Source organism: Lycorma delicatula, chromosome 6 (assembly GCF_047948215.1).
Source record: "Lycorma delicatula isolate Av1 chromosome 6, ASM4794821v1, whole genome shotgun sequence".
In the NCBI taxonomy this organism is placed as follows: Eukaryota; Metazoa; Arthropoda; class Insecta; order Hemiptera; family Fulgoridae; genus Lycorma; species Lycorma delicatula.
The window spans coordinates 116,370,114-116,395,162 of record NC_134460.1 but is presented as its reverse complement, the minus strand read 5'-3'; the positions used below and the strand labels follow the sequence as shown (position 1 = coordinate 116,395,162).

At 31.5% G+C, this 25,049-nt stretch overlaps 2 protein-coding genes across 4 annotated transcripts in view; one reads left to right on the top strand and one right to left on the bottom strand.

Annotated features, from left to right (window-relative positions):
* The window catches only part of LOC142326138 (TOM1-like protein 2), a 116,037-nt gene extending 115,486 nt beyond the window's left edge, over positions 1-551 (bottom strand). For all 3 annotated transcript variants that reach the window (XM_075368342.1, XM_075368343.1, XM_075368345.1), the window contains exon 1: positions 429-551. In XM_075368342.1, coding sequence (XP_075224457.1) covers positions 429-489 — 61 coding nt within the window. In that variant the 5' untranslated portion in view covers positions 490-551. The remainder of the gene's footprint in view (positions 1-428) is intronic.
* A 291-nt stretch (positions 552-842) lies between these two features.
* Positions 843-25,049, top strand: part of LOC142326920 (dynein regulatory complex subunit 3-like) — a 42,159-nt gene continuing 17,952 nt past the window's right edge. Inside the window, exons 1-6 of the mRNA XM_075369650.1 lie at positions 843-1,020; positions 6,715-6,872; positions 10,768-10,893; positions 15,045-15,217; positions 20,604-20,813; positions 24,148-24,288. Of these exons, the coding sequence (XP_075225765.1) occupies positions 843-1,020; positions 6,715-6,872; positions 10,768-10,893; positions 15,045-15,217; positions 20,604-20,813; positions 24,148-24,288 (986 nt within the window). The remainder of the gene's footprint in view (positions 1,021-6,714; positions 6,873-10,767; positions 10,894-15,044; positions 15,218-20,603; positions 20,814-24,147; positions 24,289-25,049) is intronic.

Here is a 25,049-nt window from a genome sequence, read left to right as displayed (position 1 = left end):
ATGAAGTTATGGACATCAAACATTTTCTAATACAAGTGCTAATAAATTTCAATAAATACAACGAAAAAATAACAACCGTTCACTAAAAATGCAATTATTATGACTAAACTAAATCAAAACAAAGGTACGCGAATGCGATCGAATTTCTTAGTGCGTAAAATAAGTTTTCACTTCTTTTAAGAGCTAAATAGTTTTAAAATACAAAAAAATAGAAGAAAATTGTAATATCTGTTAAAATAATGAAATTGTTGAACATCAAATGCTAAATTTAAGTGAAATAAGATCAATAACAAAACTTGTTGAGGAGGTTAACAAGCCCATCTGGAGTAGGTAACATGTTACATAATACCCGTAAACAATAAACTTATTTTAAGAACTAATATTTAATAAAAAAGTAAATAATAAAATAAAATAACAACAATCATTACCAATTCGTTGCCCAACTTGAGTTGTAAAAGGATTCACACCTACTCCAAAAAATGACGACATATTTATTAAACGTTTGACAACTACTGATTCACGTTAACTGATCATATGATGGGATGTCTCGAACCCAAAACTCGGTATGCAATACCAAGGCACTGGTTACCATGGTTACATAAACAGATAACGTAATGGCGGCTTAACGCTTTGAATTGAAAATATGTATTTTTATTTTACTATTCATAGCACTGAAAAAACTTATTGTGAAAAAAGTTTTAAAATAATACTTATATAAAGAAATTTTCAAATCGATAATAATAATCATAATTTCTATGGTTAATTATAGTCCATAATACAAATTGATTTATCATGTAATTGAATTTGAACATTTTTATTAAAAATAAATTAATACCATAAAAATGAATGACAACAACCCAGTAATTCATACAGATATAGAACCTGGTGTAATATCAACTCAGATGATAAAAGATGCTTTACGAGAACAAGGTCCTAAAGGAGAAGCAGGGCGTTTAATGGAAGAAGAAAGTCAAGACATTCAAAATACACCTAGTAAACAACTCCGCCTTGAGTTTTTGAGTAAGTTTACTAATCTTTAAGTAAATTTGACTTCTTAACAACATTTTTTTGATTATATTTAATTATACTTGATAATTTATTATGATTCATATTAATGTATTGCAATTGTTGATCTCCTTGGCAGTGTGGTGTCTGTCTTTTATCAGAAGTTTCTGATTAGGCTTGATGCCTTGTTCTCATTAATAAGTTAGTGTTAGAAAAGCTAAATCCCACCAACTTTTTTTTTTTGGCTACCCCTCAAAAAACATTTTCTTAGCAATTAATTAATCTATGTTTTGTTTTCTATATTCTAAAAGCTTTTTGTGCATCATATATTAAAAATTCAGTTCATGGAGGTATGATTAGTGTTAAAATTAACATTCTGTTCTAATCCAAGCTTATTTTCATACACAATACATTTCACTTGCAAAATGCAGTGAGTATTTCTAATTGTGCTTGATCTGTTTATATTGATTGTAGAAGTAACAATCTCATGGATATCATGAGATATCTGGCTATTGGTAAACAGCGATTAAAAACATGATATCTAAATGCAATAATATTGTATTAATAATTAAAAATATTCATAATATTTTAATACAAAAACATGATGCATATTGCATCAGTGTGATACAATAACATATTATTACTAAAGCATTATAAAGGGTTTTTCATCTTCAGTGAAAAACCTAAAAATGCAATAAAACAAAAAGTATGTATAATATCAACCATTTTTTATTTTTTATTTTAAAGTTTAAAACATTACATTATGATTGAAAAACATCATTCATTCAAACTCCAAGGCTTTTTTGACATAGCCAAATCCATCAACAAAATTTTACATGACTCTTCCACACAAATCAGCTTGAATTCCATTAATACGGCATTGAATATTTGTTTGCAAGTCATCAATCATTAGTGGTTTGTTGCTATAGACTTGTGGCTTAACATAAACCCAGAGGAACAAATTTAAGGGATTCAAATCGCACAAACTTGTTGGCCAGTTGACATTGCCTTTTTGTGAAATTATCGAATCACCAAACCTTCGGTGCAATAACTAATTGTTTCAGCAGGTATGGCATGTGGCACCAACCTACCTGTTGAAATCACATCTCATCTATATTTTTAAATTAAAAATAATGAATCATAGCTCAATAGTGTTCACCATTTATTGTTAAAAGCATCTGCGTGTTTATTTAAAAAAAAAAAAAAAAATGGCCCAATGATGCCACCAGCCCGTAATTTACACTAAACAGTGAGTTTTTTCAGCTGTAGTGATCAGTGTTAAAACATTTATGGATTGGAATTATCCCAGATATGGACATTTTACTTGTTTACAATGTACAATCTATTTTTTTTGTGTACAACGTAAAACCAATAAATCTCAATTTTCACAAAAACTTGTACTTACAGCAGCAATCTTTTGACTCCTTGAATTTTTTTTGTGAATTGTTTTAATATCAAACAGAGAAAATGATCTTCAAATTTTTTAACCAAATGAAGAATTGTGCCTTTATTTGGCCAGTTATGCACACCAATTACGTTATGCACCATAAATATAATGGCCAGTTATGCACCATAAATATTGCGAATTATACAATACATAGTTGTAACCAATTCCATATTTCAATAATAAATTGTTATGATTTGTAATCATTGTTGTGGTGTATAGCATTCCATGATGATTTGTCATAAACTATTGGAGACAAATGATGCTTAAAATATAAAAAAAAGATCAATGTTGCCATCACAATCAGTCAAATTTTTGCGCCCAATTTGAAAGACCCCTTATTATCACAATATTACATTATTTGGGGCTACTTCAGAACTTAGAACAAGTTTTCAGGATATAAATGTTAGCTATCAGGTTCGGCTGTTTGGCCCTGGTAAATATGATTAATGTAGAGCAATTTTTCTTAAATAAAAACTATATATTCCCATAATTTATATTTATGAACTTGTAACCTTTGCTAAAAGAAAAAAGTAATTTATTTCAAATATGTAAAAAGTAGAAATAAATACAAAATATATAGAAACTGTTCAAACTAAACTCACTAAAACTATCTTCACATAGTCTTTGCTCAATAAGAAAGCATTTTATAGGCTTCAGTTTCTATTTTTAATAACTTATCTAAATTATTTATAATTCATATGTTATTTAAGTACCATCTGATCAAGATTTGACCATAATCACTCTTTATCCTTCTGAGCAAATGTTGAAGGGCATCCTTTTTTTCACAGAATAGCTCATATTACAATCCTGATGTGATTTTTATAATGAAATAATGAATATATTATGATTTGAATATATTATTTATTTATTAATAAAATTCAACCACTTTATAAATAACTTTTTTACTAACTTAGGAAAGTGACTCATTCCAGTGGTGAAAGAGTTACACAATTAATTAATAAAAATTATCCTCTGGATGGATATGTCCATTAGAAATTCATTCTCAAATTTTTATTTATTTCTTTATTTTAATCACATTTCATCACGCTGAACAATGATGTTAAAATTTTTACCTTCATGTATTTATCATATTAGAAGATAGTTACCAAGAGATTTTAGTTAAAAATAGTTACACCCCAGAATTCATTTGTTAATGAATTTTTAGTTTAGTTTCAGTATTATTCTTTCTATCATTCTTCTATACTAACTGCCATGTAGAATGTAGTTTCTTCTTCTGCATCTAGACAGAAGATGACCGTTTATAAATAGACAGAAAATGCACATATTTTAAATAGACAGAAATTTATAAATCATAATTATTAAAGTAGGTTTTCTTAGTGTACAGTTACTTTTTCCCATTACTTCAACCTGTTCTATGCTACTTTATATTTCTTTTCATCTTCCTCTTCACAATTTTCTATTTTATTCCATGTATCTTTAGTTCATCATCTTTACATTATATTTTATTGATTCATTAAATTTTATACCATTTAATTAACTGATTCTTTTCACAATTCATATCGCTTCTTTACAAGTCCTAGAGTTTTAATCTCTTAAGCTCTGTCTGTTAATTTAAATTTCTTGGAAAAGTCACTACTCAGGTAATAAAGTTGCTAGAAATGAAAATACTGTATATTATCTTAACTTATGTAGATATTTTTTACACTTAGAAACAGGACACATCCACAAAAATATTAGCCACAACATATGCCTTTTACATATACTGTAGCACATACAAATCAAGATCTCAGCTTGTTTGAACAATATGAAACTAACATAATGATTTAAAAGCATCTTATTAAATGAATAAACACAATATAGATCATATCAACGACAAAATGAAGGGACCACTTAACCTTTTTAAAATGAGTGCTGTTACCTCCACAACCAAAGAGACTGCATAATTAGATCTGAAAAGATTCTTCTTCAATATTTTAAAAAATAATTCTCTCATTGTTTTGTTTGTGATTCCATACTTACTATCTTCTCTTTTCTTCTTCATTATTAACCTTATTCGTTTGTTTCTGTTATCTGCTACTGGTTTAATTAGCCTACAATTTCTTGTTTCTTATTTTGATCTTACTTCCCTCATGTAACTACAGTAGCAAGTTTTGCTGCTTACATACTTTAAAAAACAAATTACACCAATTCAAGAAGACTATCTTTAGAAAAAAAAAATTCTTAACATGATATATACAGAGTGATTAAAATAAACGGGAAATTTTGAAAGTTGTGTTGGTAGCGGTGGGCGATTGGTACCACTTAATAAGTGGCGCCAGCCTCTCTAACCTAATCTGCCATTTAGTTGTCATGGATCCTTGGAATGGTGCGCAACGTGCATTTGCTATCAAAGCGTTTTACAAAAACAATGACAGTGTGGAGGGAGCGCGTAGAGAATTTCGCCGTCATTTTAATCTGGGATGGCACGACTATGTTCCATCAGCACGTGCAATTAAAACATCGATATCTAATTTCGAGGAAACTGGTTCGGCAATGAGAAAGAAACCCCCAGGCCGTGAGCGAACCGTCCGTACACCACAGAATGTTCAAGCATTACAAGATGCAGTCACACGAAGTCCACATCGGTCAATCCGTCGTCTCTCAGCATCTTTACAATTGCATAGTTCAAATGTTCGAAGAATGTTAGTAAAGGACTTGCAATACCATCCATACAAGTTGCAGATCGTCCAGGAACTGAAACCGAACGATGCAAGTGTGCGAGCACAATTCTGTAATGTAATGCTTCAGAAGATAAATGATAACGAAGAGTTTGTTCACAAACTTTGGATGTCAGACGAAGCATATTTCCACCTCAGTGGATTTGTTAACAAGCAAAATTTCAGATACCGGGCACAAGAAAATCCTACGCAGCTACACCAGTGTCCGCTGCACAGCCAGAAAGTCACCGTGTGGTGTGCTATGTCATTTTACGGTGTTACAGGCCCTTATTTTTTTGAGGATGACAACGGTCTTGCGATTACAGTGACGTCGGCTCGTTACGTACCCGTGCTTGAAACCTTTGTTGTGGAACAACAAAAGAGATTTCCACCGATTCTTAACACAGCCTGGTTTCAACAAGACGGAGCAACGTCACATACTGCATGAATATCGATGGCAACTGTACGCCGATTGTTTGACAACGTGTCATTTCACGAAATGGTGACAGTAGATGGTCTCCCAGATCGCCTGATCTCTCAGCTTGCGATTACTTTTTGCGGGGTCACCAAAGCGTTCCACAGTAGACCTGCTACAACGGGAGAACTGAAGGCAAAGATTCGGGAAGCAATCGCGGAAATTCTAGTTGAGATTTTACGTCAAACCACTAACAATTTAACGAAGAGACTTCGTGAGTGTTACGTGGAAGAGGAGGTCACCTGCAAGATGTCATATTTACAAAATAAACTAAAATGTATCTATCCTAAAATGGCAACATTTGTACAATTACATGAAATAAAATTCATTTTCTAAAAAAAATTTTTCATTAACGTTATTTAATTTTTTAAATTTCCTCTTTCCTTGAATCACTCTGTATATATATAAATAAATAACTTGATATATCAAGTACAGAATAAAATAAAATTAGGTAGGATGATACTTACCTTATATCATTATATATACACAAAAGTACCAACAGTAATATAATATTGGCTAGCCAAATCATATACACAAATTCATTTTTTTAAACATATTTATCATTTTAACTTTTAATTAACATTTTTATTATTTGACGACAAATTTTTATATGTGGAATTTTTAACTTAACTTTAATTTTGATTTTAAAGTTTATATCTAAGGTTTTAGCAAATTCTGTTTCATTGCATTTATCAAGAATTTATTTTGTTAATGATGCATATTTATATGTAATTTTACGTGAAAAATAAAAAGATTGTATGAAATGAAAATGCAAGAAAATCGTGAAAGTAATCTTGTGTATATATAAAGATATAAGGTAAGTGGCATCCTACCAAATTTTATTTTATTCTGTACTTGGTGGATCAAGTTATTTATTTATATTTGTATAATAGTACTGAGGAATATAAGTCTTAAAATTAATTTTAATATATATATATATATATATATATATATATATATATATATATATATATATATGTAAAATAGGTATTTTTTTATTTTTTTTAATTTGATTATTCATTTTTAATTGATACTTCTTAAACTAAGGTCAATGGTTTTAATTCTTAATTTTTTTTTCATATTGATATTGAAGTAAACTATTCCTTAAATAATATAATTATTTATTACAGATATATTGCAAATCGATCACTTATGGATGATGACTGGATTAACTAAACTAAAATTATCAAATAATATTATTGAGAAAATAGAAAATTTAGATGAATTAGTTAATCTGGTAGAACTTGATTTATCTTTTAATAGAATAACAGTTATTGAGAACCTTGGTGTAAGTATATTGTTTTATAATTTCATGTCTTCTTTACATAATATTTATAATCACAAAATATGAATTACCAATTCCTATTTTGCACATAACGATCTCTGTGGCCAAGTGGTAGCATCTCGGCCTTTCACGCAGAGGTACTGGGTTCAAATCTTAGTGAGGCATGACATTTTTCACACAGTACAAAATTCATTATTATCCATCAGTAAATGTAAGTGGGAGTAAGACTGTTGTTATTGTACAAATAAAAAATAATATGCTGGTCCTGGGTGTAAAGATAAATCGTACCCTACGACACAATAAACTGTTGTAACCTGATGATTCTGAAGTTCTTGGAATATCTCAAAGAATGGTATTCTGGAAAATGAAGGGTTTGATGTAAAATGAAATATCAGTTGCCATTTATTAAAATTATCATGTTTAATATATTATTTCTAAACAATGCTGGTGAAGTTGCATTGTATGTTGCTGCCATTTATTAGTGATTAAAGTCACAGTAGTGACTAAAAATTAAAAAAAGAAAATACTGTGTATTATAAATTTAAATGTGTATATATATATATACACACACACACAGGATGTCCCATGTAAAACAACGCAACCCAGCCTTATATTGGGAGGTATTGAAATAATAAAAAGGCATGTGTAAATGTAAATGTAATTTTTATTACCACCCATTACCTTACATTTAGAGTAAATGTTGGAAGTGGCCGCCATCTTATTGAATACAAGCTTCAATTCTTTTTACAGCGTTTCTTGCAACTTTTTTCAAAGTTTGTGGCTGGATATTTAATACAGCTTGTTCAATATTGACTTTCAATTGCTCAAGTGTTCGTTGCTGTAGGCTTTTTCTTTGAGGTAACCCCCATAGAAAAAAATCCGCCGCAGTCAAATCTGGAGATCTTGGTGGCCACAAGCCTCGACCGATAACACGATTACCAAAGAATTCCTCAACGAATCAGAAGTTGAACCTGCGTAGTGCGATGTCGCACCGTCATGTTATAGCCAGCACTGTCTGTCTTCCTCTTCCAAGAGTGCAATGAACTGAAATAAAATATCCTGATATCGTTCTGCATTAATGGTGTACTCGAAAAAAATAGGACCTATTATTTTCTTCCGCGATATCGCGCACCACACACCCAACTTCTGCAGGTGTAATTGTTTTTCGTGATAAACGTGGGGATTTTCAGCACTCCAAATTCTACTGTTTTGGTTGGCTGTTTACGTAGCCATCCAAATGAAACCGTCCTTCATCTGTGAAAAATAACGAATCCATAACATTAATTCCGTCACGCAGAAATCGACGGAACCATTGACAATATTGTAGCCGTTTTTCTTTGTCGGGCTCAAGAAGCTGATGAACCGTTTGAATGCGATAAGGTCATAATTGTAATTGTTTGGCCGCCCGATGAACAGTTGATTTAGACAAATTAATTTCAGCAGACAAACGTCTGATCGATTTATTTGGCGATGCGAGTAATCGGTTTTTGATTTCAGTGACTGTATCTATATTCAACATTGACGCAGATCTTTTGTGTTCCTTGTTATTAACAGAACCGGTCTCTCTAAATTTTGCAACAAACTTTAATACTGATGTTTTGTTAGGAGCTGGTTTATCTGGGTACTTATGGCGAAATAAATCTTGCACTGCAACCACTGATTTCGTACTGAAGTACGACTCAACAATGAAAATACGTTCATCTACCGAAAACACCATCTTGTCTCTAGCAATACGCTGAACGTCATGATTGCATTGTTGTTACTATCGGTAGTGTTCTACTGCGTCGCCGCGATGTTCAGATGTTGGACGAGTCCATTTAAGTAAGGAGGAGGGGCTTGACTTTTGAAATTTCATGGATGAGTGATTGATGGGTTGCATTTTATATGGGACACTGTATATATATATATATATATATTGCAAAATATTATAACATATTATATTCATTAAATTTATTGTAACTGTTAATATATTTGTATATATACTGACAATTGGTATGCATGAAAAGGTAAACTAATATTTCTTTGTTGCATCTCACACATCAACATAAGAGAAAACTTCATCTAAACATACACTTTATGTTTTATCTGTGTCTTTATCATTTAAGTCGAATCTCAAGAATTGATTGAAATATCTATAAATAAGATTTATTATAAAATAATTGTATGTATATATAATGTAAAATTGCAGAAAAGATTTGAAAGGAAAGTAATAAACATGGAATCAAGATAAGTGCACCAAATTAAGAACACTTTAAGATTTATACTGTTTGATGAAGTACTTGAAGGGAAATGACACTTGCTCAGAGAAGGATGCTCATGCAATACTGCAAACATCACTTACTATCAGCAATTGAGACTGTAGAAAAAGGTTTTGTATTAAGGTAAGATCTGAATCCATGATTCTGCTGCAGAGAATGTCATCATAATTTCAGTGAAACTTCTCCATTGAAACAAATTTAAATGTTTTAAAATCAACATATTTTTTTAAAAATCACTAGTGAACTTGTGAAAACAAAACTTTCTGTGCCTTTGATTCAAATGGTACAAACTCTAGTTATTTTACAAGTTATATTTAGGTAATAACCTAATTAAGTATCATTTACCTAACAATATTTTCAATAATATTGAAAAGAGATGAATGGAAGCAATGGCCTTTTTGATCGATTCCCTGATGTTATTCCTGTAGATTTTTACTTCTGAGATTCATGTTACAATCAGGGACCTCTATCACTTGAAATAACAGATCACAGAGATAATTATAAATATATTCTTGATGTTCTTACAGAGAATGGTTGAAGTTATATTATCAAAATGATGTGCAGGATGACTTAAGAGTTTATATTAAATTACATTGACCCTAAGGTAAAATCTTAAACTCTCTCTCTCTCTCTCTCTCTCTTTAACTTGGCACTTGTTTCATATTTTCATCACTTTTCCTTTCAGAGTTACTGAATTTAAAATTGCATCATGATTGTATACATTAGTATTCGATGAGAAATCAATGCAATTAAGAAAATTACTTTCTCAGCCAAGAAAATTAAGATCGCAGTGCAAACAAGTATTTGCGGCTGCAAATATAAACATTCTTTCTTCATAAAGTTATGCTATAAGACTAATTAATGCCATATTTATTATAATATGGTAAATATGTCAGTATTTACCATAACAACTTGTTTGCATTAAATTAATAAATCTAATCAACAGTTTTCTGGTTCAAATATTATTTTTTTTTTAATTTACTTATTCTTTTATTATTCAAAACTAGGTAAACCTTAATTATATGAAATTTCTATTGATTGAAATTATTCAAGCCCCAATTTCTTCAGATAACAGTGTACTGTGTAATGACTATTCTGTAGAAATTATTTAATTTGAGGAAATCTAAAACGATTATATTGTTAATACGATCTGAGAACAAATAAAAATAGAACCAGTTCAGAATATTTCATGTCTAAAAAGAATTTAGCTTAATTTACATATTATATGAGGTAAAGGAGAAATATGTTTCTTACCATCTGTTCTCATGAATATATATGATTATAAATCAACATAATTTATAGTAAGCAATTAGAAAAAAATGGAATATTAATTTGATCAAGAAGAAAACTGAAGAAATTTTGAAGAAAATATGTAGTCTTGGATGTTTCTTTTTTTATTGTTATAAAAAATTTACTGAGTATAACTTCTAGAAATTTTATATTCATGTATAAATGACCTTACAATTCCAATAGTTTATGACTAGTATAGAATACTTCATAAACTATACTCAACAATTTTATAAGGATTAATATTTTATCTGTAAATACGGTGGTAGAAAAGATAGTCAGTCTTGTGTAATTTATTGTTGTGATCATGAAAATTGTAATATTGTAAAAAAAAACTTTTTTTATCATTTCAGAATTTAGTAAATCTTGAAATACTTACACTTTTTGAAAATTCTATAGAAGAAGTACAAAATCTTGATTCACAAACAAAACTTGAAATATTCAGCATTGGGCATAATAAAATAAGCAATCCTGATTGTGTAAGTGTTTTTTTCATACTTAATGAGTTATATTTTTTATTTATATTTATATAAATATTATATTATATTATATATATATATATATATATATATAATATTTTTATATTTTTAATTTTTTCATCTTTTTAATAATTCCTAGTGTGACACCATAAATTACTATTTGCTAGCATAAATTACTTATTAAAAGAAATTTGTTAAATGAAGATTCATAAAAATGTAAATGAACAAATCAAAATTCTTTGATTTGATGTTATTTTACTTGATTATTCAGAGGTAGCTTTTAATTCTTATGGTAATATTTTGGAGTTTATTAGCCCTGTTGTCATCTACTTGAGGAGTTGGTTCTCATCAAGAAACATCAATAACAAAGAGACCATATGAGTTGTGTATTTTTTTATGTCTACTTTTCATTAATTAGTGTCTGGAAATTATCCATTGCTGTAATGTACTGAATAGTTATGTCATTTTGAAAATTATTTAGGTTATTTTTTAGCTTTATAAGGTTATAAGGCTTTTATAAGGGTTAATGTAATTTATTTTTATTTTCACTGTATCATTTTCTGATTCATCCCTCTCAAAGTTTTATTTTATGAATACCACAGTAACATTTTCAAATTTGGTATGTTTTATCACTGATGGTCACTAACAAAAACTGTTTACGTTTTAAATGAAAAACCAAATCAATTTAATAAAAGTAATGACTTGCATCATAACATTTTCAATTGTTCTCATAGGGATTTTCAGTGACTAATGCAGCTGTTATCATCCTGATGTCAGCTAATATCTTTGCTGGTGGTTTATTAAGTATTCATGTATTTAGAATGTGATCAAAAAGTGTGTTGAACTTTAATTGTGTTTGTTCATTTAGTACATAATAATTGCTTACATTTTTATAATGTTTAGAGGGCATTAAGGCATGATCCTTTTTGTGTGTGTAGATAATCAAGGTTGTTATTTTTTGGTGGAGTGATTTGCATCTATGAAATAATTGACAAATGATGGCTGTATGTTGCTAAGAAGGATTTAAAGATTTTTCATTTTATCTTTGGCATTATCTTCATATGATGACTTTGCTGAATAGTATGTGGATAATACTTCTAAAAGTAGATAGTCTATGTGCGATTAATATAGTTTGAGATATTGTGAAAGAGAAAGCCTGTCTCTGTAGGTTTTCTCTATATCCTGCTTTAGTTGATTACCTTTTTGTCATGGTACGACCAAGAGAATTTATTTGTTTTCTGTTTACATTCAGCTATCAAATTTAAGTGGTGTACTTTGTTGTTTATGTATGTTAGCAGTTCAAGTTTTTTAGGTTTTGTAGGTACAACCAGACAATATCATCAACATATCTTTGCTAATATATTATTTAATAATTTTATTTGTTGGTGAATATGTATATTTGTTCTATGTGTTTCAGAAAGATTTCTGCTATAGTCCTGGAAGTAAGAGTGCCTACAGGAACGCCATTAGTTGTATGTAACATTTGATCTGGAATGTAGAGTAATTTTGTACCATAATAAATTTTGTCCTGAGCCTAGGATCTGGGTGAAAACTAGGAGTAGAAGAAAGTTGGTCTGCTGCCAACAGGCCATAAAACGTAGGCATGAACCCCATGGAAAATGAGTCAAATGCTCGTTTTCCAGCAGTAACCACAACCTACTGGCTCTGAGCTCACCCTTGTCCATATATTTGTTAAGGGATCAAAACAGAAGAAGAATAAATTTGATGTATTTATTATATCTGAAATGTGTTCTTCTGCTACTTTACTTTAAGAATGGAGAGTGTTTCTGTTTAACTAACTGTTAGTATATAATTTGTTCTCCCACGTTGTTGTCCATTAACATAGGCAACTATCTTTATATTCACACAGGTGCACATGCAAAGAGAGAGAAACACACACACACACACACACATACACACACACACAGAGAGATTTGAACTTTATAAAATGTAAAACACAACAAATGTACAATAAGTAACCACTAGCAATAGTGATACCAAACTAAGAATAGCAATCACTGAAGATGGTTGCAAGAGCAACTGAAAATGTTATGATGCAGGTTTAAGAATGTATATTTTTTAATTTTATTCTCCTTTATGCATACATTTAAGAAGTTGTGTGCTGTTAACAGTGCTATATTACTGTCATAGGCAAATTGAAAAATCAGGCTTATTGCAATGTGCCTGGTTAATTGGAAATAATAAATATAATCTAACCAAATTTAGCCAACGCTTGCTAACCTTCTTGCCAGTTAAGTTAGCGAGCAAAGCGAGCTTAAGTTAAGTTTTGTTAGATTATATTTATAATTATAATCAATAATGCAAATATATTTTATTTCATTTTCCAATTAGCCGGGCGCATTGCAGTATGCCTGATTTTTCAATTCACCTATGAGATTGCTATTATCTGACTCCTAAGTTGATCTGGTGCTGTTCAATTAACAACCAACTGTAGTCTCTATTAACCTCTTACCTTACCTTACTTCAGAAGGCTACAATTGACTTCTTTTTTTTAAGGAGGTATTTTACACTTTGATTGGACAAAAGCAGTACAGTTGTTTGTATTATCATAATAATACATAAGTTTGATTACGTTATTTCCTTCAATTCTATGTTAGTAAGAAACAAACCTTTGACAGATGAGGGGACATTATTCTGGGGTACTTTTCCTCAATGAACAGTTACAAAATGTAAAATAATTGTGCAATTTGTACTGATAATTAGGGTTGTTTTTGTATACATGCATTTGTTTTACTCTTTTGATAAGAATTTGAATTTCATATAAATAAAGTAATAGTAGTCAGGCAATGTTTGCATTTTTTTTTTGTCTTCAGTCATTTGACTGGTTTGATGCAGCTCTCCAAGATTCCCTATCTAGTGCTAGTCGTTTCATTTCGGTATAGCCCCTACATCCTACATCCCTAACAATTTGTTTTACATATTCCAAACGTTGCCTGCCTACACAATTTTTTGCTTCTACCTGTCCTTCCAATATTAAAGCGACTATTCCAGGATGCTTTAATATGTGGCCTGTAAGTCTGTCTCTATACTTTTAGCTATATTTTTCCAAATGCATCTTTCTTCATCTATTTGCCGCAACACCTATTCATTTGTCACTTTATCCACCCATCTGATTTTTAACATTCTCCTATAGCACCACATTCCAAAGGTTCTAATCTTTTCTTCTCAGATACTTCGATTGTCCAAGTTTCACTTCCATATAAAGCGACACTCCAAACATATACTTACAAAAATCTTTTCCTGACATGTAAATTAATTTTTGATGTAAACAAATTATATTTCTGACTGAAGGCTCATTTCGCCTGTGCTATTCAGCATTTTATATCGCTCCTGCTTTGTCCATCTTTAGTAATTCTACTTTAATAACAAAATTCTTCTACCTCCATAATCTTTTCTCTTCCTATTTTCACATTCAGTGGTCCATCTTTGTTATTTCTACTACATTTCATTACTTTTGTTTTGTTCTTGTTTATTTTCATGCGGTAGTTCTTGCGCAGGACTTCATCCATGCCATTCATTGTTCTAAATCCTTTTTACTCCCAGCTAGAATTACTATATCATCAGCAAATCGTAGCATCTTTATCTTTTCACCTTGTACTGTTACTCCAAATCTAAATTGTTCTTTAACATCATTAACTGCTAGTTCTATGTAAAGAATAAAAAGTAACGGGGATAGGGAACATCCTTGTCAGACTCCCTTCCTTATTACAGCTTCTTTCTTATGTTCTTCAATTATTACTGTTGCTGTTTGGTTCCTGTAAATGTTAGCAATTGATATTCTATCTCTGTATTTGAACCCTAGTTTTTTAAAATGCTGAACATTTTATTCCAGACTACGTTATAGAATGCCTTTTCTAGGTCTATAAATGCCAAGTATTTTGGTTTGGCACGTTTGGAATATGTAAAACAAATAGTTAGGGATGTAACATTTAGAGGGTATACTGAAATGAAACAACTAGCACTAGATAGGGAATCTTGGACAGCTGCATCAAACCAGTCAAATGGCGGAAGACAAAAAAAAAATAAATGAATTTTTCATCCATTTAAATGAAAACACAACAAATCGTACAATAGTTATTCATAATTTTTCATCTATATAATAACCTATGCATTTTTTGAATTTTTTACAGGTACTATATCTTAGAAAATTTGAATCATTAAAAGTTCTTAATATGGCTGGAAATCCATGTTGTTATGGTATTAATTTTAGAGGGCGTATTTCTGTCTTTATTCCTCAACTTATATATTATGAGTACAAAGTAATAATGAAAGAAGAAAGAGAATCAATCAGAGCTGTATTTGGGTAAAAAGTCTTACCATTCCTACAATAATTATATAAAGTAGGTATATATATTTAAATGATAAACTGAAAAACTGAACAGATTTTAATAATTTTTCATGGCTGACAACATACACCTTAAGGAGTAACACAAGTTATTATTATTAAGCTTTAACTCTAGATGTGTGAACATTAAGCAAAAATGTATAGCAAGTCAAAAGCATCAAAAACATATGTGCTTGTTAAAATGTGAAAATATGAAACAAAACAGAGTAGATCCATCTTAACTAGTTCTATAAAATATCATTTGCTATCTTAGGGTCTTTGATGAAGGGAAAGGTGCATTACATGCAGTTCCACCTATTAATAAATAAGTTATCTTCTAGGTTTAACTCATGATACTACGACAACAAATAGTCTCTTGCACATGTGCAGTTCTACCTTACTCCCACACTTGATGTAATTTTCTGACAACTCTTCTCACCAGACAAAATTGACTCACCGCTTGTATTCTCAAACAGTTATACTGTGGTATAACTTGTGTTTATTTTGCAATGATCAGGTGATCATGGCCAGGAATGAAGACCTCCACAACCAATTCATTTTTCAGGGATATGATGATTTAAGTGACTGGAAACGGCGTGAGAGAAGTGGGGAGGCAAGCCATCATGTTTGTGCTGGAAGTATACTTTACGTCTGAGCACTAGGGCAACATGTTAAAGCAGCTGCGGCAATTCTTCTTGAATAAAGTTTTAAGTAGACCTCAGCATTTAAGCTGCCAGGTAATATGAACAGTCCAATCAACTGACTGCGAAGAAGGTCACACCATACATTGACGATAAATCTGTGTTGAAAACTGCCTTCCATTGTTTCATGAGGATTTACTTCTACCCATGTATTTTCATTGCGTAAGATGTTGATGCCATCTCGAGTGAAATCTGCCTTGTCGGTAAACAAAATATACTTGTAGAGTTGTCGATTTGTATTTCACCAGTTGCAGAACTCCGTGAAGCGGACCATCCCATGTGTAGATGTTTAACCAGCTGTTTATGATAAGGGTTCCGACTAATACCATATCAGCATATTCCTTTGTTGTAATTAAATATGGCATTATTTCAATAGTAAACTGATCACTTTCAAACTAAACCTCACTGACAACAGCACAGTTCACAATATTCAGGTTACTTAACATACCTTTTTTACCTCCAGGTCTACCGTTAGGTACTGCTTCAGAGGATGAGGTGAATAATTTGTAGTGTGTAAATGCCATGCCTGATCGGGATTCGAACCCGGTACCTCCGAATGAAAGCCGAGACGCAACCACTCGCGTCATGGAGGCCGGCTTACTTTACGTACCCTACAGAATGATTAAACACTAATACAGTATTGGGCATCGTTGATAAGCTGTTGTTATTTTATTACCGGCTTACTTTACGTACCCTACAGAATGATTAAACACTAATACGGTATTGGGCATCGTTGATAAGCTGTTGTTATTTTATTACCAACTATGAAACAATAATTTTTGAAAAAGTTTATTTTATTTTTGTCATTAATAAAAAAAAAATTATCAAAGAATTTTTATTTATTTTTCAATCGTGTAATTTCCAGTTTAAAAATATTTTTAACAGAAAATTTTGTTTTTACAAACTTTTCACATCACCAAAAAAAAATTTTGCCTTTTTTTACTTTATAGTGCTATTCTGACTAATGTAGTAATGAACTGTTTCTAAATAAATTTAGAATTTTTCCAAATTTCTTTGTTTTATTCAATTTATCTTACATCATTTTTTTTAGAATTAAATTCTCTACATGTGTTTATTACCCATTTAACAAAGTTATTATTCGTCAAATATAAAAAACCAGGGTTTTGTATCCCAATTTATTGATTTTCACCCAAGATTTCTCAAAAACTACTCCAGATACGGTTCTAAGACCTATTTTATTCGATTTCCAGGTCAAAAACCATAAGAAATTGCCAATTCTGCTCCTTAACTAACGTTCTAAAAATTTCAGTACAACCTCATTTCACCGGGATACTGAAATCCAAGCGAAATTTTTCACTAGCCGTGACTCGCGAACGAAGCATTTTAGGACATATGTTTTTTATGAACTTTTTTCAATTATTTTTACGAATAGAATATGTTATGATAATCTCCGAGAATTTCGTGATACACTCTGAGTACATTAAAAACAAGAAAAAGACACAAAAAACAGAATGGCATCTCACAACACCCATTATCTACATCATTGTTGCAAGGATAAATAATGCTAATTTCTACACACCTCGTTCATTTAAATAAAAACAGTGAACATATCTATATAAGAAAAACTATCACAAAATAGAAAATAGAATAGAATTTAGTAGCTTCACTTATGGATAAGTTCACAGTATTAAGGAGATTGAAAACCACTAATTCCATTATCTCTAGAATATAAAAGAATTACTAAAATCATAATATATTACAGATATAGTACCATTTATACATTTCAATTTTAAAGAGCAAATTGTGTCACCTATTTTTGGAATGCATTATTAAATAGAACAAGTTAGAATGTATAATTGAATGAAGCTTTTCTGAATCTGTAATAATATTTTAATTATAACTGAAAATTTTTAAGTGATTTAAAAAAACGTGTATTAGGTTTTTGTTTCTCCAGTAATATTCAATATTCTACTTTTTTACACTTAAATTGTTTTTAAATTTTTTAGCCTACCTATAATCCATTAAATAAAAAAAAAGTAAAATCTAGTAGCAAAATAATTATCAAAACTTTTTTGATGTCTGTTGTATTTAGTCATTAAAATTGTATTCTACTATTACAAAAAATGTTATATTTGCTTAAAAATACTCCAAACTGCATTCTTCACTTGAAAACTAAACTAAACTCATGCTTACCTGTGTACTGAATATATTTTTTAAATGTATTCTGAAAGTTTTTAATTTTCTGGATAAGGTTTCCTCAACAGTTGTCAGAAGTAGTAAGCAGAAACCAGATGAAGTGGTTTAAAACATGACTGCATCTGGCAAAAAGATGAGTGTTAATTCAACACTCATTGTTGAATAGTTCCTTAGTTTCATAAGATTTACTTAGAATTAAATAATTGGAGAGAAGGATGTATGTAACAGATTTTATAAATATGAGATTTAGAACAAATTTGATATTGCCTCTCAAAGCAATATTATAATAATTTACAAGAATTTTCTCCTTAAACAGTCATGGAGAGAAGAAAGATATCCTTCATTTCATAGTTATAACATTTGATTTGAGTCATGAAAGACTAACACAGGAAGGTGAAATAAGTATATTAAATGGAAAGGCAAATTAGTTTAAACTATTTGGATGTGTTTAAGAGGCTATAATATATGGAAGGATCTCTGACATGATAAGTTTAATTAATCATTAAGTTGGAGACAAATTATAGTTTTCACTGCTATTGATTGACCAAAAGATTTAGTTTATTTTATATATTAACTTTTTAAGAGTGAGATTTTTTGTTGCCGTTTTTAATTTGGTTTTGCGTTTTTATGTTAATTGTGTCTAATTTTTTTTGGGATTCTGCTAGTAATTCTTATTTTATCCATTAATTTAAAACAATTTGATTTACTGAAAGGGTATGATTAGTTGCTAGTCTAGTAGATGAGTAGTAAAGTCTAACAGCGCTTTCATTTTCAGTAGTGGTAATAAAAGAATTATTTAAATAGATCAAATTGCATTTTTTTTACAGAATTTTTCACAACCTTATAAAATTTTTTAAGGAATTGTATTTTGTGATAATTTACTTAGAAAAATAAATGAGCACATTCTTTAATATTACTAATTTTGGTGATAAACCTTTTAATACACTAAACCAAATTTATTTTATAGTATTATTTTTTTTTTTTTTTTTTTTTTTTTTTTTTTTTTAACGAAAAAGTGTTATAGTTATGATACCAAAGAAAGCAGGGGCAGATAAATGTGAAGAATACAGAACAATTAGTTTAACTAGTCATGCATCAAAAATCTTAACTAGAATTTTATACAGAAGAATTGAGAGGAGAGTGGAAGAAGTGTTAGGAGAAGACCAATTTGGTTTCAGGAAAAGTATAGGGACAAGGGAAGCAATTTTAGGCCTCAGATTAATAGTAGAAGGAAGATTAAAGAAAAACAAACCAACATACTTGGCTTTTATAGACCTAGAAAAGGCTTTCGATAACGTAGACTGGAATAAAATGTTCAGCATTTTAAAAAAATTAGGGTTCAAATACAGAGATAGAAGAACAATTGCTAACATGTACAGGAACCAAACAGCAACAATAACAATTGAAGAACATAAGAAAGAAGCCCTAATAAGAAAGGGTGTCCGACAAGGATGTTCCCTATCGCCGTTACTTTTTAATCTTTACATGGAACTAGCAGTTAATGATGTTAAAGAACAATTTAGATTCGGAGTAACAGTACAAGGTAAAAAGATAAAGATGCTACGATTTGCTGATGATATAGTAATTCTAGCCGAGAGTAAAAAGGATTTAGAAGAAACAATGAACGGCATAGATGAAGTCCTACGCAAAAACTATCGCATGAAAATAAACAAGAACAAAACAAAAGTAATGAAATGTAGTAGAAATAACAAAGATGGACCACTGAATGTGAAAATAGGAGGAGAAAAGATTATGGAGGTAGAAGAATTTTGTTATTTGGGAAGTAAAATTACTAAAGATGGACGAAGCAGGAGCGATATAAAATGCCGCATAGCACAAGCTAAACGAGCCTTCAGTAAGAAATATAATTTGTTTACATCAAAAATGAATTTAAATGTCAGGAAAAGATTTTTGAAAGTGTATGTTTGGAGTGTCGCTTTATATGGAAGTGAAACTTGGACAATCGGAGTATCTGAGAAGAAAAGATTAGAAGCTTTTGAAATGTGGTGCTATAGGAGAATGTTAAAAATCAGATGGGTGGATAAAGTGACAAATGAAGAGGTATTGCGGCAAATAGATGAAGAAAGTAGGATTTGGAAAAATATAGTTAAAAGAAGAGACAGACTTATAGGCCACATACTAAGGCATACTGGAATAGTCGCTTTAATATTGGAAGGACAGGTAGAAGGGAAAAATTGTGTAGGCAGGCCACGTTTGGAGTATGTAATACAAATTGTTAGGGATGTAGGATGTAGAGGGTATACTGAAATGAAACGACTAGCACTAGATAGGGAATCTTGGAGAGCTGCATCAAACCAGTCAAATGACTGAAGACAAAAAAAAAAAAATTTTTAACAATAGTTTAGTTGGCTAATTACTGTAGGATTCCCAAATAAAAAAAGAAGAAAAATCACAGTGTAAGAATAAAGCAGCAATGCCATTATATCAAAAGTTTGCTTTGTTAAAAGTTAGTTTCATAGATCTTACAATCATTATTATTGTTTTAGGAGGGAACTTGAAATATTAGAAGAAAATGAGAAAAAAGAAAGAATAGAAAAAGAAAAAAAAGAAGCTTGTGATCAGGAACTAAAATTCCATAAAGAAGGATTTGTTGAATTTCTAGACAAAGATCAACTCTTCTATGAATTATTTCAAAATGATGCTGAAGGAAAAGCCTCGTTTCTTACTGAATCAGAAGCTGAATTAATACATGAAGGGTTTGTAACTAAACTTTTAATCAGCGAAATTTATAAAGTTTTTATGTATATAGAGTATAATATATATTATAGCCTTTAAAACCTACATTTTCACTACTTTTATGAATCAAAATAATAATAATTAATGATGTACTATTTATTTCTATTATTTGATATTATTATTATTTCTATTTATTTGATGTAACTGTTTATTTCTTCATTATTATTATTTAACACAATAAAATATATTTTGTTAGCAGTATGAATACAAATATATACTGCTGGCCAATACATTTTATGTTAATCTCTTAATGAGGAATTATCATTGATTAATCTCATTTTTTCAAGATTTATTTGTGGGGGAATGGAAAATCCTTCTTTACCCAAGTTGTACTTAAAATTATTTGGCTCATTGTATACTGGACAGAAAACTGTCTCCCAAGATCAATCCCTAGCCAAGTAGGTATTGAAGGTGCACTCGTTCTTTAGGATGGAGAAACGACCAAGGTCAGACCTGTATTCAAAAAACTGATAATGGGGAAAAAAGGGATTAAATACTGGGGAAAGTAATGGATACTGAGAAGGGGATGATCCATCCACTGGGGAAGTCAGGAAAGTTCACCATTTTGTTCAGGATTAAAGGAAAAAGAAAGAATATAAGCGAACAGATCCAGTTGTGCCCCTCCTGAAGGTATGAATATCGCCCTCGTTCAGGGAAACCAAATCCAAAGTAGGAGCTGTATCTGCAAGGATCCTTCCCCTGATATCCGTCCGGGCAGACCCCCCAAACCCGTAGACCAGGATTTGAAGTCTCCTGCCAGAAGAGTAGGGCGGTGCGTAAGAATGTCTCAGGCCAAAGCAGTCAGTGCCTCCTCAAATCTTTCGATCGTAATATTCGGCGGCATATAACACGAACATAAGAAGCTAAGAACTAAGCCACAAAGCCGTCCCCCCATCACCGGATAGCAGCCATCCAAGGGTGGGTGTCATACGACTTGCAGGTGAGCACAACATCCACTCCCATCTCCGATGAGTATCCGGCCAGCAGGTCATTTGCCAGCCTAGCGTGATTCAGATTAATCTAAATGACCTTCATTTTCCTGCGGCTATGCTACTGGTCCTCCCCCGACTTTCCTCAACTGTCTCTTTTCGGGTCCTCTAGGGCATGTGGAAGCGCCCGTTCTGTGCCCCTCGGTTTTGCAGGTCAAGCACCTTGCTGCCGCCTTACAATCTATGGTTCTATGAGCCCTTGGTTCCGCAATTGAACCAAGAGCGCGACTTGTCTTCCCCACGGCATCCTCTGACCTTATGGCCTGGCTCGAAGCTCTTGAAACACTGCAGGGGTTTGTAAACCCTTGCATCACACCATGCCGAGCCTTACGGGACTATTCTGTACTATGTGTGCAGCCAAGGAGGCCGGCAGTCTGCAATTTTCATCTCTCCTTAACCGGATTGCATTGTAATCAGTAAATGATCAGGTAGCTCGGGGCCGGCCACCTCCCCAAGCCCTTTTACTACATCCTCCGCCTGCATATCGCCCTCTAGAACGCTTATGCGAAGAGCAACAGTTCTGGTCTCCTTGACTGTATGGTGCCATCCTTGATAGCAGTCGTCCCTGCCTGCTTAAATGTTCCAGCGTTTTTAACCTCCTCCTTAACTCTAATCTCAATATGTTGTCCAGATTTACATGTGGATAGTATGTTTGTTGTGCCTGTGCCCATAACGCCAACATCCGATCTCACGATTTTTAAGTAAATCCGCATATGACGTATTAGACTTTAGAATAAGTGTCAATGTCCTATGCGTTTGTTCCACCAATGGTTCACCCCGCCAGACAGAAGAAGTTCTGCCACTCAGGACGGTAACATAGTAATTATGTCCTGCCCTCCTGCCTTCACACTCTAGTATTTTTCTTACCTATACTGCAGGTTCCCCTCTGTAGATCTCAGCTTGAATTCATAAAGGTTCAGGACGTTGATGAATGTTATCAAGGTGATGTCCTGGTTCCATCCATCTTTCTTTTTCTGTTTAGCTTTCGGAATCACCGTAAGGTATTACTTCAGAGGATGAATTAGGATCATATGTATAAATGTAAATGAAGTGTAATCTTGTACAGTCTCGAGCGATCATTCCTGAGATTTGTGGTTAACTGAAACCCAACCATCAAAGAACACCGGTATCCACCATCTAGCATTCAAATCCATATAAAAGTAACTGCCTTTAGTAGGATTTGAACCTTAGAACTCTCGACTTCGAAATCAGCTGATTTGCGATGACAAGTTAACCTAAACCTGGTGGGTAGGTTCCATCCATCTGTATCATCTTATTGGCACCTTCTACTGGGTAGCAAGATATTTAGTCTTTATTGGGGCTCAATGGGATGCTACTTATTATGGCTGTGCACTACCTGAGGACTTTGCTTTTTTATTCAGAGTTGGCGCAAAAAGTCAAACTAGCAGCTGAGGTACATAATGAATTCAGCCAGGCATTGTTTGTATCATATTTTATATTTTAATTAATTAAAAGCAACCAGGTTAAGTATTTTAAGTATATTTTAAAATTAGTTAGGAGTTCAGTTGCCTATTCATTGTTATAAACCATTGAAGTAACTACTGTTTGTTCACTTATTGTTATTAATTAATTTTCTTAAAAATAATTTATTTTATTCTCTGATTTATTTTAGGGATGTGTCGGAGTTATTTCAAAACAGGACTTCAGAACGAAGGATTTTGTAAGGGATAATTGGAGTAGAGTATACATGGGTTATTTCTCTGGTTGGGGGGGGGGGGGGAATTTATAATATATAGTTGTAAGATTGTTTGTTATGCAGAGTATTATCAACATTATTACTGAGTGATTCTCCAGCAGGCTCAGTAGAATGCTTTCAAATGATTGTTTTCTATCTAAAAACTATACTCCAGTAACTACAACTACTTCTTTATTTCCCTTCTGGTCTACAAATTGTCAATAAACAACCTCTTGATCTGCCAACCAGATTTTTCCTTGTCATTTCTTCCCTGCTTACATATACATATGTTCTAGTGTTTGTCATTTACATGATATGACCAAAACTTAAAACTATAATTTTTTCTTTTACCAAAATATTTTATAACTAAGCTCCTCCTCTATTACATCCTTCATTTTTATCCAATCTTTCTTTGATTTTTGGGTTGTGGTCTTAAGGAGTTTTGATTTTCAATCTTTAAGCTTATTGAGGAGATACTTTTAGTTGTTAAAGGAATAATTCAGGCGATTTTTAAAACTAATTTTAAGCATTTTATTTAATTTAAAATAAACCACTTAGATTCTAAAATGCTTGTTTTTCTATAATCATACACAGAACTGTAATTTTTAGATTTAAAGAGCACATGGGTAAAGTGACACATGCCCTTTTCAATATGGGTATGGAACAACTAAAATTAAGAAACGAGGAAGAAAGACAGTTTCAAGATACTGTCAATAGGACTAAGAAAGAAAGCTTGAATGACTCAAGAAGGTAAGTAATGTTTTTACTAGGTGATTATTCTGTTAATAATGGTGCAGAGGATCTGTTGTAATTTTATACCCATTTTATACCAATGTTTTTTTTTGGCTTAAACACGGGAAACTTGACAGTATTTAAATGCTGATTTTAATTCTTGTAATTAGCCTGTAAAAACTGACTGATTGAAATTATATTCAAGAACGTTTTGGATATCTTGTTTACATTATTGATTTCTTTTGTATGTAGGTATGTCCTTTGTATAGTATAGACCACATACAGTTTGTTGGATCCCTAGTTTACCGGTCCAGATTGTATTATTAATTATAATCCACCAACAGAATGGTGGCTGAAAGTTAAAATTGAGAAGTTGATAAAAAATAAAAATAAATTGGTCATCTTGATATCAATTTTTTGCATACATTGTCAAATATTAATTCTCTATGTCATTCAACAGAAAGATGTCAGTATCACATGGTAGAGGTAGTAGTTACATCAATTCATTGTATCTATATTATCGCTTTAATAAGTTGCATCTATATTTTAGGAGGTAACAGGAGACCCAGTTTTAACCTGTAGGCATAAGGATTATTATTCATGGAACAAGAAGAGACTTCTAGACAAATTTATTGATAGCTATCCACCATTAGATTTCACCAAACAATACATGCCAAAGGCTAGATCACACCAGAGGACTATTCAGATTCTTTTATATTTATGATGAATTTAGAAGAGTTGGAGCTATACTTACAGAATCTGAAATGAATAAGAGGTCA